At 33.8% G+C, this 16,788-nt stretch overlaps 1 protein-coding gene across 5 annotated transcripts in view; it reads left to right on the top strand.

Annotated features, from left to right (window-relative positions):
• The window catches only part of LYRM7 (LYR motif containing 7), a 112,352-nt gene that overhangs the window by 8,259 nt on the left and 87,305 nt on the right, over positions 1-16,788 (top strand). For all 5 annotated transcript variants that reach the window (XR_012125156.1, XR_012125155.1, XR_001856316.3 and 2 more), the window contains exons 3-4: positions 833-903; positions 8,996-9,077. Coding sequence is in view for 1 of the 5 variants with exons in the window: in XM_017680548.3 (XP_017536037.2) it covers positions 833-903; positions 8,996-9,077 (153 nt within the window). In the remaining 4 variants the exon portion in view is untranslated. The remainder of the gene's footprint in view (positions 1-832; positions 904-8,995; positions 9,078-16,788) is intronic.

Here is a 16,788-nt window from a genome sequence, read left to right as displayed (position 1 = left end):
AGTAAGAGGTAGAACTGAGATTCAGCCTAAGCATTCTGGCTCTACAGCCCAAACTCTTAACCACCTTACATATTGAAATGTATCAAACATAGAAGAAAGGTTTTATGGCTGTTCTCCATCAACATAGCGTATTTTTGTTGCTTTAAATGTTTTTAAGTGACTATAAAATGATTATAAAAACAAGTAACACTGCACATTTCCTAAGCACTCTACATGGGTTCCATTAAATGCTTAAAACAACACAATTAGGCAGTTTGCCAGTTAGATTAAATTATGCTACTGTAATGATGCCAAAGTCTCAGTGGTGTACATGAACAAAAGCTTTATCACTCACTCTACATGTCAGCCCAGGCCTCCAAACTATTTATTTATATATACATGGAGATACATATTTATCCTCTTTGCTGCTCTATCTTTAATTATGCATGGGTTTGTGTATGGTTTAACATGCTTATATGTATTGAGTTTTTCCATCTTAAAAAAAGTTTTCATTTAAATCCTTATATTTATAGAAACAATGCATTAAATTGGACTTACTGTAATCCATTAGCTATAGGCACACTAATGAAATTGGAAGTAAAAAGCAGGAGACAAAATTATTAGGGTGCTAAAGGTTTATATTAGGTTTAATTATAAATTATAAATTTGCCATCCTATCAAAAGCTCTCCAAAAGAGTGAATAAATTTATTATTTTTATACTTTATTTTACATGGGGCAAAACTATTTCCTGTAATAGAGAAGTTATCATTCATAATGAATAATACATAAATTCAGACAGGAATTACAAATAGAAATGTAAATAACTGAATATATATATTTTTCTTTCTTTAGCAGCCAGAATAAAAATAAATGAAGAGTTCAGAAGTAATAAAAGTGAAACTTGTCCTAAGAAAATAGGAAAGGTAAAGTAATTTAGTTTGTTAATTATGATAAAGCTCATGAATTTTCTTAACACCCAGAGGAAATGATGAAAATGGAGAAATTATATGAAATAACTCTTGCTAGATAGCTAAAGCTGTCACAAGTACAGGTGACCTTCACTTGTTTTGTATGGCTCACCTCCTTGGAGTCACCAGCATATACCCGTAAGACAGCAGGTTGCCTGGTGAAAAGAGCATGGATGTAGCCATGGTCAAAGCAAGAGCAGCTGAACCAACTCAGAAACCCACAGAAATTCGATCTTCACCTAAGTCCAGTGACTGAAAGTAAGGTGAATGAGTGTCATAGAAAGGCAGAACTTCAGAGAGAACAGCTATTCATTTAGCTCAACTAGACAGATTATTTTTTTAAGTCTTATCTTGGGATGGAAATTAACCAGCCACAATTGATTCTTGCTTTGTCTTCCATATTTACATTTTGGTCACTTGCTGTAGTTGAAGACAGTCTACTAAAACTAGTCAGTGAGCTCCCTAGTACTCCCAATACATGTTCATTTAAAAAATGCACAGTGATTTTCCTGTATAAAATCATACAGCATATACATGCACATTGTCTCTGTCTTGAGCTTCCTGTTTGTTCCTGTGTCTAACTTTGTATAAAAGTGGGGAAAGAATCCACAGGAATGAAAAATGGAAAATTATTTGCAGGGGTAGTTATAATTCCAATAACTGGATTCATAAAGAGGAAGGTACAAATCAGAGAAATTCTACCATGTTTAATAGAATTTACAAATGTTAAAAAATGTTTTTAATAAAAATGCATTTACATTTTAGTAGAGAAAAATGCTATTTTTGAAATAGTAAATATCTGTAATAGTCAAGCTAGTGAGACAAAATGAGATAGCCTTAATATTTTTATCCCTATAATATAAGGAAAAAAAGGAAAGATTTACTTAAGCATATGTTGGGGCAAATAGGGACTGTTTTATTTTTACTCATGGCAGGCATTAAGATGACATATAATCAAGTCATGAAGAAAAGTTAAAAGGTATATACAGAAGTTTGTATATTTGCTATATAATACATAATGGATATACATATCCTTTTTTTTTTTTTGCTCCTGGATATTTACTACCTCCTGCTTACCCACTCTGATCTCCCCTTACTCTTTGTTCCATCTGGCTTTGTTTCCAGCCATAGACCTAGGACTTAGTTCAATTTATGTACCTCCAAAGGGTTAAGAGGGCCATTTTTTCCCTCTCTGTACCCAGCTAAACCACTACTTGAGTCTGTCAGGAGGTGAGGCTTTGCTTCCACAGCCTTCTCCATGGCAGTTAATGGCAACTGCCTCTTTTTTTTTTTTTGATTGGATTCTAGTTGACATACAGTATTAATTTAGTTTAAGTGTATATCATAGCGAGTTGACATTTATATGCATAATGAAATGCTCACCACAATAAGTGTAGTTATCATCTGTCACCATACAGAGTTATTACAACAGTATTAACTGTATTCCCTATGCTGTCCTTACCTATTTATTTTATAACTGGAAGTTTATACCACTTAATCCCCTTCACATATTTTACCCATGCCCCTACCCACTTCCCCTCTGGCACCCACCGATTTTTTTTCTTTATTTGAGTCTGCTTCTGTTTTGTTTTGTTTGATTTGTTATTTGGATTCCAATAAGTGAAATCATATGGTGTCTTTCTCTGGCTTATTTCACTTAACATAATACCCAGGTCCATCCATCTTGTTGCAAATAGCAAGATTTCATTCTATTTTGTCTGAGTAGTATTGTATGTGTGTGCAGACACACCACATCTTCTTTATCCATTCATCTATCAGTGGACACTTCAGTTGCTTTCATATCCTAGCTATTGTAAATAATATTGCAGTGAACATAGGAGTGCATATATCTTTCAATTTTGTGTTTTTGTTTTCTTCAGGTAAATGTCCAGAAATGGAACTGCTGGGTCATATAGTAGTTCTAGTTTACATTTTCTGAGGAACCTCCATACTGTTTTCCTTACTGTTGCACCAGTTTACATCCCCACCAACAGTGCACAAAGGTTCCCTTTTCTCTGCATCCTTGCCAACATTTGTTATTTCTTGTCTTTTTGATAACAGCTATTCTGACTGGTGTGAGGTGATACCTCATTGTAGTTTTGATGTGCATTTCCCTGATGATTATTTGTTATTGAGCATCTTTTCATGTGTCTTTTGGTCATTTCTGTGTCTTTGGAAAAATGTCTATTAAGTTACTCTGCCATTTTTTTAATTGAATTATTTGATTTTTTGGTATTGAGTTGTATGAATTCTTTATGTATTTTGGGTATTAACGCCTTATTGAATATATCATTTACAAGTATCTTCTCCCATTCAGTAATTTGCCTTTGCATTTTGTTGATGGTTTCCTTTGCTGTGCAAAAGCTTTTCAGTTAGATGTAGTCCTACTTGATTTGTTTTTCCCTTTGTTGTCCTTGCTTAAGGAGACAGAACCAAAAAATACTGCTCAGACAGATGCCCAGAAGGTTGCTGCCTGTTTTCTTTTAGGAGTTTTATCGCTTCAGGTCTTACACTCAAGTCTTTAAAACCATTTTGAGTTTATTTTTGTGTATGTGTAACACGGTGATCCAGCATCATTTTCTTGCATGTAGCTGTCCAGTTTTCCCAGTAACATTTACTGAAGAAACTGTCTTTTCCCATTATATATTTTTACCACCTTTGTCATGTTTTAATTGACCATGTAAGTGTGGATTTATTTTTGGGCTCTGTTCCATTGATCCATGCATCTATTTTTGTGCCAGTACCACACTATTTTGATTATTGTAGCTTTGTAGTATATACTATGATGTGACATATGATACCCCAGCTTTGTTCTTTTTCTCAACATTGCTCTGGCTAATTGGGGTATTTTGTGTTTCCAATTGAATTTTAGGATTATTTGCTCTAAATGCCATTGCTATTTTGATAGGGATTGCATTGAATCTATAGATTGCTTTGGGTAGTATAGCCACTTTAACAATATTAATTCTTCCTACTCATTAGCTAGAATATCTTTCCATTTATTTGTGTGATCTTCAGTTTCTTTCATCGTTTTATAATTTTCAGAATACAAATCTTCTACCTATTTGGTTAGATTATTCTTAGGTAATATATTCTTTTAGATGAAATTACAAATGAGATTGTTTTCTTAATTTCTCTTTTCTTTTAGTTATTGTATATAGAAATGCAACAAATTTCTATATATGAATTTTGTATCCTGTGAATTTACTGAAGTCATTTATTAATTCTGATTTTATTTTTTGGTGGTGTCTTTAGGGTTTTCTATGTATAGTATCATGTCAACTGCAAATAGTGACCATTTTACTTCTTCTTTACCAATTTGAGTGCCCTTTTCTTCTTTTTCTTGTCTGATTGCTGTGGCTAGAACTTCTGGTACTATGTTAAATAAAACGAGTGAGTGTGGGTATGCTTGTCTTGTTACTGACCTTAAAGGAAAAGCTTTCAGCTTTTTGGCATTAAGTATGATGCTAGCTGTGGGTTGTGATATATCGTCTTATTATGTTGAGGTAGTTTCTCTCTGTACCCACTTTGTTGAGATTTTTACTTTTTTAATCATAAATGGGTGTTGAGTATCGTCATATGCTTTTTCTGCAGCTATTGAGATGATTACATGATTTTTATCTTACTTTTGTTAATGTGGTATATCACATTGACTGACTTGCAGATATTGAGCCATCTTTGCATCCCTAGAATAAATTCTACTTGATCATGGTGAATGGTCCTTTTTATTTATGTTGAATTTGATTTGCTAATATTTTATTAAGGATTTGTACAACTGTATTCACTGAGGGATATTGGTCTATAAATTTTTTTTTTGCCTTGTCTTTGGTTTTGCTATCATGGTATAACTACCTCATTAAGTGACTTTGGAAGCATTTCTTCATCTTTAATTTTTTGGAATAGTTTTAGAAGGATAGGTATTAGGTCTTCTTTAAATCTTTGATACAATTTATCTGCTAAGCCATCTGGTACTGGACTTCTTTCCATCTGCTGGGGGCACCTCTCCTTTTTGTGCACCGACTAAAAACCTTACTGCTTGCTTGTTTTTTTTTTAAGGTATCATTGATATAAAATCACATGAGCAACATTGTGGTTACTAGACTCCCCCCATTATCAGTCCCCACCACATACCCTATTACAGTCACTGTCCATCAGCATAGTAAGATGCTATAGAGTCACTATTTGTCTTCTCTGTGCTATACTTCCTTTCCTGTGCCCCCCCTGCATTATGTGTGCTAATCATAATGCCTCTTAATCCCCTTATCACTCCCTTCCCAGCCGTCCTCCCAGTCCTCTCCCTTTGGTAACTGTTAGTCCATTCTTGGATTCTGTGAGTCTGCTGCTCTTTTGTTCCTTCAGTTTTTGCTTTGTTCTTGTACTCCACATATGAGTGAAATCATTTGATGCTTGTCTTTCTCCGCCTGGCTTATTTCACTGAGCATAATACCCTCTGGCTCCTTCCATATTGTTGCAAATGGTAGGATTTGTTTTCTTCTTATGGCTGAATAATATTCCATTGGGTATATGTACCACATCTACTTTATCCATTCATCTACTGATGGACACTTAGGTTGCTTCCATATCTTGGCTATTGTAAAATAGTGCTGCGATAAACATAGGGGTGCATATGTCTTTTTGAATCGGTGATCATGCATTCTTAGGGTAAATTCCTAGGAGTGGAATTCCTGGGTCACATGGTATTTCTATTTTGAGTTTTTTGAGGAACCTCTATACTGCTTTCCACAATGGTTAAATTAATTTACATTCTCACCATCAATGTAAAAGGGTTCCCCTTTCTCCACATCCTTGCCAGAATTTGTTGCTTATCTTTTGGATGTTGGCCATTCTAACTGGTATGAGGTGATATCTCATTGTGGTTTTAATTTTCATTTCTCCAGTGATTAGCAGTGTGGAGCATCTTTTCATGTGCCTGTTGGCCATCTGAATTTCTTCTTTGGAGAAGTGTCTGTTCAGATCCTCTGCTCATTTTTTAATTGGGTTATTTGCTTTTTGGTTGTTGAGGCACATGAACTGTTTATATAATTTGGATGTCAACCCCTTATGAGATATGTCATTTTTCAATATATTCTCCCATACTGTAGGATGCCCTTTTGTTCTACTGATGGTGTCCTTTGCTGTACAGAAGCTTTTTAGTTTGATATAGTCCCACTTGTTCATTTTTGCTTTAGTTTCTCTTGCCTGGGGAGATATGTTCATGAAAAAGTTGTTCATGTTTATATTCAAGAGAATTTTTGCCTATGTTTTCTTCTAAGAGTTTTATGGTTTCATGACTTATATTCAGGTCTTTGATCCATTTCAAGTTTACTTTTGTGTATGGGGTTAGACAGTGATCCAGTTTCATTCTCTTAGATGTAGCTGTCCAGTTTTGCCAGCACCAGTTGTTGAAGAGGCTGTCATTTCCCCATTGTATATCCATGGCTCCTTTATCCTATATTAATTAACCATATATGTTTGGGTTTATATCTGGACTCTCTAGTCTGTTCCATTGGTCTATGGGTCTTTACTTGTGCCAGTATCAAATTGTCTTGATTACTGTGGTTTTGTAGTAGAGCTTGAAGTTGGGGAGTATAATCCCCCCTGCTTTATTCTTCCTTCTCAGGATTGCCTTGGCTATTCAGGGTCTTTGGTGGTTCCATATGAATTTTAGAACAATTTGTTCTAGTTGGTTGAAGAATGCTGTCGGTATTTTGATAGGGATTGCATTGAATCTATAGATTGCTTTAGGCAGGATGGCCATTTTGACAACATTAATTTTTCCTACCCAGAACATGGGATGAATTTCCATTTATTAGTGTCGTCCTTAATTTATCTCAAGAGTGTCTTGTAGTTTTCAGGGTATAGGTCTTTCACTTCCTTGGTTAGGTTTATTCCTAGGTATTTTACTCTTTTTGATGCGATTGTGAATGGAGTTGTTTTCCTGATATCTCTTTCTACTAGTTCATCATTACTGTAAAGGAATGCAGCAGATTTCTGTGTATTAATTTTGTATCCTGCAACTTTGCTGAATTCAGATATTAGATCTGGTAGTTTTGGACTAGATTCTTTAGGGTTCTTTAGGTACAACATCATGTCATCTGCAAACAGTGACAATTAAACTTCTTCTTTACCAGTCTAGATGCCTTTTATTTCTTTGTGTTGTCTGATTGCTGTGGCTAGGACCTCCAGTGCTATGTTGAATAAAATGGGGAGGGTGGGCATCCTTGTCTTGTTCCCAATCTTAAAGGAAAAGCTTTCAGCTTCTTGCTGTTAAGTATGATGTTGGTTGTGTGTTTGTCATATATGGCTTTTATTGTATTGAGGTACTTGCCCTCTATACTCATTTTGTTGAGAGTTTTTATCACAAATGGGTTTTAAATTCTGTCAAATGCTTTTTCAGCATCTATGGAGATGATCATGTGATTTTTGTCCTTCTTTTTATTGATATAGTAAATGATGCTGATGGATTTTTTGAATGTTGTACCATCCTTGTATCCCTGGGATGAATCCCACTTGATCATGATGTATGATCCTCTTGATGTATTTTTGAATTCGGTGGTGCTTGCTTTCTTGACTCCTTTTCTTCTCTTATATTTAACTTCCAGTCATTCAAAATACATCCAGAATTCAACCACTTCTCATCCTCCCGATCATTACCTCCTGGTTTAAGCCACCATCCTCTGTCACAGGAATGTGAGAACAGCCTACTAGTGGGTCTCCCTGCTGCCATCCTAACCACCTACAGCCTGTTGTCAATCATTTTAAAGGCAGAATGATCCTTTTATAAATGGCATATCCTATCAGTCATCTACTCGAAATGGCCATGTCTCCTCATCCCATTCAAAGTAAAATCTGAAGTCCCTACCGTAACCTATAAGACTGTGTATCATGTGACTCCTGTTAACTTCCCACCTCAACTCACCTAATCCCCCTCTCACTCTTCTAATTTCAGTGCCTTCTTTGAGGGTGCTTGAATTTGCCTAGAACTTTACTGTCTCAGAGCATTTTTGCTATTGCTTCTCCCAAGAATATCCTTCTTTCACATGCCCTCACGTCTTCATTTAGTAGACCAGTAGATTTTAATCTCTTTCTCCCTTTGAATGGGTCTTTTGCCCAGGTACAATTTTGTAACATTACCCACTGATGATTTGGAAAATTCAGGTTCATCAGGTAATGCATATCTTCCAAATGTTGGTATAGTTGAATATATAATATTTTATAATTACATCTGCTTTTATCAATATCCACATCATCAGAAAAATCTTTAAGTATTAGGAAGCTGTTAAACTCATGGAGGTTGATACATTTTCTCCAGAATTCCAATTTTTCACTTGAAAACTGAATTTTAGCATTTTAAAAAAGTACTGTCAGTTGTTTTCTTGAAGTGACTGATTTACAACTCATTTAAAAGAAAATGTCTGCCAAACACACAAGTCTGAATTATCATAGTTTATATGTTAGTTGTTAATTCAAGTGAAAATGGTGTTCCTTCAGGTAAGTTCTTCTTGTGTTCAAAAATCAGACAATGCAGAAAGCTCTAGTGTTAGGAAAATAATTTTGACTTCATTGGGTCTGAAAGGATTTCAAGGTCACTCAGGGGTCCACAGCTTTGAGAATCACTATTCTATTCCAGTTCTTCCTTTTGCATATTATCAGTTCTGAAACTTAAAGAGGGTAGGTTATTAACCCAAGGCCATACACTAAAATGACAGAGTAAGAGATAGAATCCAAGTTCTCTGTTTCCTGGTCCAATATTCTTTCAACAGTTTAAAACACTGTAAAAGGACAATTTAAAACCTCCTTCAAAAAAAAATGTAGTAAAAACAATATACTAAATCTATTGTGGAACACAATATGGAATGGATGGATTAAAGTTAAAAATATATGCACTGTCTGATCTTTTTATATGCTTGGAATAGTTACAAAGAGTTAAAGACAGTATTACCTAAAAAATTCTAATAAATCTAGAATTTTCAAAAGCAGTATATTCATATGACCTATTGAAAAAACACCTGAAGGATTCATTGTATTTGTTTGGTTTTCTTAACAGCTAATAAAAATAGGTGCCGATGTTGAATTGTTACTCAGAACATCTGTTATACAAGGTATTCATACAGACCACAGTACACTGAGTAAGTAAAATTAAAGAAAAATGTTTTCTGACCACCATATGTTTTAAGAAATTAAACAATTATAGTATTTTGAATATTGATTAGCAAAACAGCTTAATTTTTCTAGACAATGTGGCCTATCGTATCTTATATACATTTATAAGGCTACCATTTAAAAGTGCTGAATTATGAAACTTTGTTTTACCATATTTTTTCCTTTCCTCTTTTTCTTTTTTCTTTTTAATCTTAACCATTGGTTATATTATAAAACTACAGTTGCAAGGACAGTATGACTATCATATTTACTTGAGGTTCTTAATTATTTTATTTATTATCATGTACCTAGACTAAGTCTGTTTCTTTAGCTTTTATTTTACGATGAGACTTGTGTTAATTCAGAAGAATTGGGATTATAGAAAATGTAAATAAAGTTGAATATCCTCCATTACCTCCAGATGTCTTGTGGATCTTCAGGTGAATCTCATTTCACATCATATTTTGTTTTCATTCCCAGAAGTATCTTTGGGGACAAACAACAACAAAGATGACATTCAAAATTTTTGAAAGGCTTCTTTTTCTTTTTCTTTTTCTTTAAAGTAAACTATTGAAGTATAACATACAATCAGAAAAGTGTACAGTTTATAACTGTACAACCTAGTAAATTTTCACAAAGTGAAATATCTGTGTAACCAACATCCCCATCAAGCTGTATAATATTATCAGTATCCCAAAAGCCCCGTCATGCCCTTATGTCCCTCCCACATACCTCCCCACAAGCATAACCACTATTCTTTTAACACTATAGATTTTTTTTTAGGTTTACTAGGCTCTCCCCTACCCCAAGTCCCCCCCACAAACCCCATTACAGTCACTGTCCGTCAGCATAGTAAGATGTTGTAGAATCACTACTTGTCTTCTCTGTGTTGCAAAGCCCTCCACTTTCCCCCACCTCCACATTATACATTCTAATCATAATACCTCCTTTCTTCTTCCCTGCCCTTATCCCTCCCTACCCTCCCATTCTCCCTAGTCTCTTTCCCTTTGATAACTGTTAGTCCATTCTTGGGTTCTGTGATTCTGCTGCTGTTTTGTTCCTTCAGTTTTTCCTTTGTTTTTATACTCCACAGATGAGTGAAATAATTTGGTATTTGTTTTTCTCCACTTGGCTTATTTCACTGAGCATAATACCCTCTAGCTCCATCCATGTTGTTGCAAATGGTAGGATTTGTTTTCTTCTTATGGCTAAATAATATTCCATTGTGTATATGTACCGCATCTTCTTTATCCATTCATCTACTGATGGACACTTAGGTTGCTTCCATTTCTTGGCTATTGTAAATAGTGCTGCGATAAACATAGGGGTGCATCTGTCTTTTTCAAACTGGAGTGCTGCATCCTTAGGGTAAATTCCTAGAAGTGGAATTCCTAGGTCAAATGGTAAGTCTATTTTGAGCATTTTGAGGAACCTCCATATTGCTTTCCACAATGGTTGAACTAATTGACATTCCCACCAGCAGTGTAGGAGGGTTCCCCTTTCTCCACAACCTCGCCAACATTTGTTGTTGTTTGTCTTTTGGATGGTGGCGATCCTTACTGGTGTGAGGTGATATCTCATTGTGGTTTTAATTTGCATTTCTCTAATAACTAGCGATGTGGAGCATCTTTTCATGTGTCTGTTGGCCATCTGAATTTCTTCTTCGAATAACTGTTCAGCTCCTCTGCCCATTTCTTAATTGGATTATTTGCTTTTTGTTTGTTGAGGAGCGTGAGCTCTTTATATATTTTGGATGTCAAGCCTTTATTGGATCTGTTATTTACGAAAATATTCTCCCATACTGTAGGGTACCTTTTTGTTCTATTGATGGTGGCCTTTGCTGTACAGAAGCTTTTCAGCTTGATATAGTCCCACTTGTTCATTTTTGCTTTTGTTTTCCTTGCCTGGGGAGATATATTCATGAAGAAGTCACTAATGTTCACATCCAAGAGATTTTTGCCTATGTTTTTTTCTAAGAGTTTTATGGTTTCATGACTTACATTCAGGTCTTTGATCCATTTTGAATTTACTTTTGTGTATGGGGTTAGACAGTAACACTATAGATTTTTAACTTAAAAAGTGTTTGAACTATACATAAATGAAATCATATAGGATTACTATTCTGTCTGGTTCTTTCTCTTATCATTGTTTTTGTAAGACTCATCCATGTCATTGTGTATAGTAACATTTTATGAGTATTGTCTAAATATACCACAGTTTATCCAATCTAGTATTGTTTGGGTTGTTCCTAATTTTGGACTATAATAAATAATGATTTTGTGAACATTCTTCTATGTCCCTTTGGTTTTAAAGTTATGTGTGTGTGTGTATACGTATATATGTGTATGGATATACATATATACACACACATATGCATTTTCTTGGGTCTGTGTATAACAGGGAAATTTCCGGGTCACAGGGTGAATGTTTATTCACTTTTAATAAATACTGCCAACTAGTTTTCCAAAGTGGTTAGACTATTTGCACTTCCAACAATGGTATCTGAGAATTTCTGTTACTTTACATCCTCACCAACACTTGATTCTATGCATCTCTTTAATTTTACCCTTTCCAGTGGTTGTATAATGGTATAGCACTATGATTTTAATTTGCATTTCTCTGGTAACTAATGAAGTACTAGCACCTTTTCAATTGTTAAGTGGCCATTTGGATATTCTCTTTTATGAAGTGGCTTTTCAAATCATTTGCTCATTTTTCTAAGGGGTTATCTGCCTTTTTATTATTAATTTTAAAGAATTTTTTATATGTCCAACAAAGGATGTATGTGTTACAAGAAACCTTCTACTTTGTGGCTTGTTTCTGTGTTCTGGTAATGTTATCTTTGAAAGAGTTCTTTATTTTAATGTAGTTTAGTTTACCCACTTTTTCCTTTATGGTTAGTACTTTTGAATACCATTTAAGAAATCTTTGCCTATCTCAAGTAAGGTCCTGAAAAGCTTCTCCTATGCTTTCCTTCCAAAGCTTTATTGTTTGATCTTTTCCATTTGGTTGTTTGTATCAGCTAGAGTTGATTTTTTTGTGTATGGTGTGATACGGTGTCAAGATTTATTTTTCACATGTGAATATTCACTTGACCCAGCATCATTTATTGAAAAGACCACTCTTTCTCCACTGCACTACAGGGTCACCTTTGTCATAAAATCAAATAACTGTATACATGTGCATCTATTTCTGGACTTTATAATCTCCATAATTAGTTTGTTTTTCTGCCTTTGAAGCATATACCATAATGTCTTGATTATTACAATGTTATAATAAATCTTGATATCTAGTAGTGTAAGTCCTGTAGGGCTTTTAAAGTTATTTTTAGTTCATGAGGTTTTATCTGAAAGTATTAGATTTGAGTTATATGGGCAGTAAACATAGCTAATCCTAAATTGAAAACTTGTAGTCATTAGCTTTCATCTTAATAATGATCTTTAGGGCTTCCATGTACTATAGCCAGCATTTTATACAGGTAATCACAGCTAAGTATTATTTTTTTTATGTGAATAAAAATTTAGTCTATTTCAAATAACCAAATCTGATATCTGTATTTCAAAAGCCTGGTTTTAGATAAGACAATATTGGTTTAAATTTCTTTTTATCTTTTGGTTTTCTGTGTAATTTCATTTAGCAACAGGATTAAAAATTTTGACCTTGCGTGAATATTAGTATAAAATGCTATGTTGCCTTAATAATGACCTCATTTTTTTCTTTTAAGATAGATACGGGTCTTTTTGTCCTACTTTATACCTCTGATCCAAGATAGAACAAATTTGATTCTTTAATCTGTTTTAAAAAGCTACTTTAAGCAAAACTCCTCCACATTGCATTGTCTGTACTGGCATAAAGAAATGAGAAATTAAAATTCTTGACTAAAAAATAGAGAATTATGCTTGTTTCTAAAAAATATCAGATAATGTCCCAACATGAAAAATAATAGAAATTGGAAATATAAAATGAAAATTTATCTGTAAGAGTAATTGCCTTGTATTCATGAATTCTAAGTCCATCCCTTTCTTTCCCTTCCAAATAATATTTACAGTGAAAATTAAATATTGACTCCCATTTAGGACTCTTTATCCTAAAGAATTTCTCAATTTTTTCCTTTTTAAAAAAAAATCACTTCCCTTATCCTTGCAGATAATTTCAAGATTCTTTATTATAAACAATAATTTCATCATTTGAGAGAAACTCCTTACTTTGAAAATATGTAAACAATTACTGGGGAAACTGTTTTTCTTTCCAAGTATTCCTTAGTTTTATGTATTTTTTTTTGTATGATCTCAGGTGTATGAATTTAAATTAATCATAATTTTTTATTTATACCATTATTATTATTGGTCAAGCCTAACCTTCCTAGGTATTGCATAGAAAATAAATAATTATGACTTAGAAGAATACTGAAATTATCTCACTGTTTTATACTTGCTTTCTCATTGGTAAGTGACATTTGTCAAAGCCGTTTTTCTAATATGGGCGTTGGCCAGCTTCTTTCAGTGTTGGCCTTTATCAAACATATTCTATAAAGTCACCAAATTTAGGGGTAAAGATAGTACCAATTATGTAAATTAATAGTGTTTAGTCTTTTAATAGCATTATCCATATTTTTTAACTTCTTGCATATATATAAGACAGAAGAGATGCTTCTAAACATGTGTGATACATTTTTTTAAATAAAAGCTCTAGGAAACTTTTTTCAGATGCATTTTTAAACATCCTTGGTTTTTATATTTGTCTTTGCTTAAACCTATCTTATGGTTTATATGCTAAAGCAGATTAATGTGATTCACTAAACATTTATTGAATACATACTGTGATAGGCTCCGAGGATAGAAAATGGACGAGACAAACCTGGTTCCTGTCCTTACAGAACTTAGAATATATCATTTCTGTGTGCTGTGTGGAAGACAGACAAGTGTTCAGTCACAGTCCTTTGGGTACCGTGATAGAAAGAGGTGTTAAGGCACACCAGTAAAAATCCAAATCTAACATGTCATGGGTCAAGGACAAGTTCTTAAAAAGAAACATTTTATGTTCAAATTATTTATATTTGTGTGCTTGATATATTTAGAGACATTTCCAGAACTGCAGTTAAACATTTTAATGTCCCATAAATAATTTATATCCTAAATGCCTCTATGAGTGCCTCACAATCTTACACGCCACACATAAACCATGCCATCAATAGATTTTTTTAAATTGAGATATAATTGACATGTAACAATGTATTAATTGTAGGTATACAACATAATGATTTTATATATATATATATGGTGAAATGATTACCACAGTTAGTTTTTAGGTAACATCTGTGACCACATACAGTTACAGCTTTTTTTCTTATGATGAGAACTTTTAAGATTTAGTCACTTAGCATCTGTCAAATATATAATACAATATTGTTAACTATGGTGACCATGATGTATATTATATTCCCAGGACTCATTTATCTTAAAAGTGAAAGTTTGTACCTTTTAACCACCTTCATCCATTTCATCCACCCTTCTTCCAGCCCCTACGTCTGGCAACCATCAATCTGTTATTTGTATCTATGAGTTCAGTTTTGTTTTGTTTTTTTAAGATTCCACATATAAGTAAGATCATACAGGACTTATCTTTCTCTCTCTGACTTATTTCACTTAGCATAATGCCATCAAGGTCCATCATGTCAAAAGTGGTAAGACTGACTTCTTTTATATGTCTGAATAATATTCCATTGTGGATATATGTATGTGTGTGTGTGTGTGTACATTTTCTTTATCCATTCATCTGTCAGTGGACACAGCTTGTTTCCATGTGTTGGCTATTGTAAATGTTGCAGTGAACACAGTACAGATATCTTTTCAAGATAGTGACTTCATTTTCTTTGGATAAATATCCAGAAGTAGAATTGCTTGATTATGTGATAGTTCTGTTTTTAATTTTTGAGCGGCCTTCACACTGTTTTCCATAGTGGCCACACCAATTTATATACCTACCAATAATGAACAAGGTTTCCCTTTTCTCCACATCCTCATTAACACTTTTTATTTCTTGTCTTTTTCATAATAGCCATTCTAACAGATGTGAGATGATAATCTCATTGTAGTTTAAGTTTTTTTTAATTTTTTTATATTGAGGAACATACAGTAAAATGCATAAGTCTTAGTGTTCAGCTTGAATTTTGACATGTATATACACTCCTGTAAACATCACCCAGATCAAGATATCAAACACTCCCACTCATTTTCTTCCTCCTTCACCTATTTCACCCATACCCTACCTTCCAACTCCCCTAGGGAAACCACCAGCCTGTTCTCTGTGTCTGTGAGTGTATTTCTGTTTCATTTGTTTGATCATTTATTTTGTTTTTTAGATCACATATATAAGTGAAATCATAGTGTTTGTCTCTCTGTGTGGCTTATTTCATTTAGCATAATACAGTCTAGGTTCATCCATGTTGTTGCAAACAGCAAGATTTCTTTTTCTTTTATGGCTGGATAATACTCCATTGTGTATATGTACCACATCTTTTTTCTACATTCGTCTATCAGTGGACATTAAGATTGCTTTCAGATTTTGACAGTTGTAAATAATGCCATGGTAAACATAGGAGTGCATTTATCTTTTTGAATTAGTGATTTTATTCTCATCAGATAAATTTTCAGAAGTAGAATTGCTATATTCTATGGTATTTCTATTTTTCCTTTTTGAGCAACTTCCATACTGCTTTCCATAGTGCTGTACCAGTTTACAGTCCTACTAGCAGTATAAAAGGATTCCTTTTTCTCTACATCCACACCAACACTTGTTATTTCTTATCTTTTTGATATCAGCCACTCTGAATGGTGTGAGGTGATATATCATTATGGTTTTCATTTGCATTTCCCTGATGATTAGCAGTGTTGAGCATCTTATGTCTGTTGAGCATGTTAATGTCTTCTTTGGAAAAATACTCAGTTCCTCTGCCCATTTTTTAATAGAATTATTTGGGCTTTTTTGGTGTTGAGTTGTGTGAGTTCTTTTTATATTTCGGATATTAACTCCTTATTAAATACATTATTTACAAATATATTCTCCCATATAGTAGTTTGCTTTTTCCTTTTGTTGGTGTGGTTTTTGTTTTTGCTGTGCAGAAGGTTTTTAGTTTGATGTAGTCCCACTTACTTGTTTTTGCTTTTGTTTCCCTCACCTGGAGAAACATCTGGAAAAAAATTACTAATGCTGATCTTCAAGAGTTTATTATCTGTGTTATCTAGAGGTTTTATGGCTTCAGACCTTATGTTTAGCTCTTTAGTCCATTCTGAGTTTATTTTTGTGTATGGTATAAGATAATGATACAGTTTCATTCTTCTGCATATAACTGTGTACTTTTCCCATCACCATTTATTCAAGAGAGTGTCTTTTCCCTTTTGTATATTCTTGCCTCCGTTGTCTTAGATTAATTAACCATATAGGTGTGGGTTTATTTCTGGGCTCTCTGTTCTGTTCCATTGCTCTAGGTATCTATTCTTGTGCCAGTACCATATTGTTTTGATTACTGTGGCTTTGCAGTATATAGTTTGAAATCAGGGCACATGATACCCCTAGCTTTGCTCTTCTTTCTCAATATTTCTTTGGCTCTTTGGGGTCTTTTGTGGTTCCACACAAATTTTAGGATTATTTGCTCTAGTTCCATGAAAAAATGAATGCTATTAGAATTTTTTTTAGGGA

This window comes from Manis javanica, chromosome 14, assembly GCF_040802235.1.
Source record: "Manis javanica isolate MJ-LG chromosome 14, MJ_LKY, whole genome shotgun sequence".
NCBI classification, from domain to species: Eukaryota; Metazoa; Chordata; class Mammalia; order Pholidota; family Manidae; genus Manis; species Manis javanica.
Note: the sequence above shows the minus strand (reverse complement) of the source record. Positions and strands in the feature narration are given on the sequence as shown.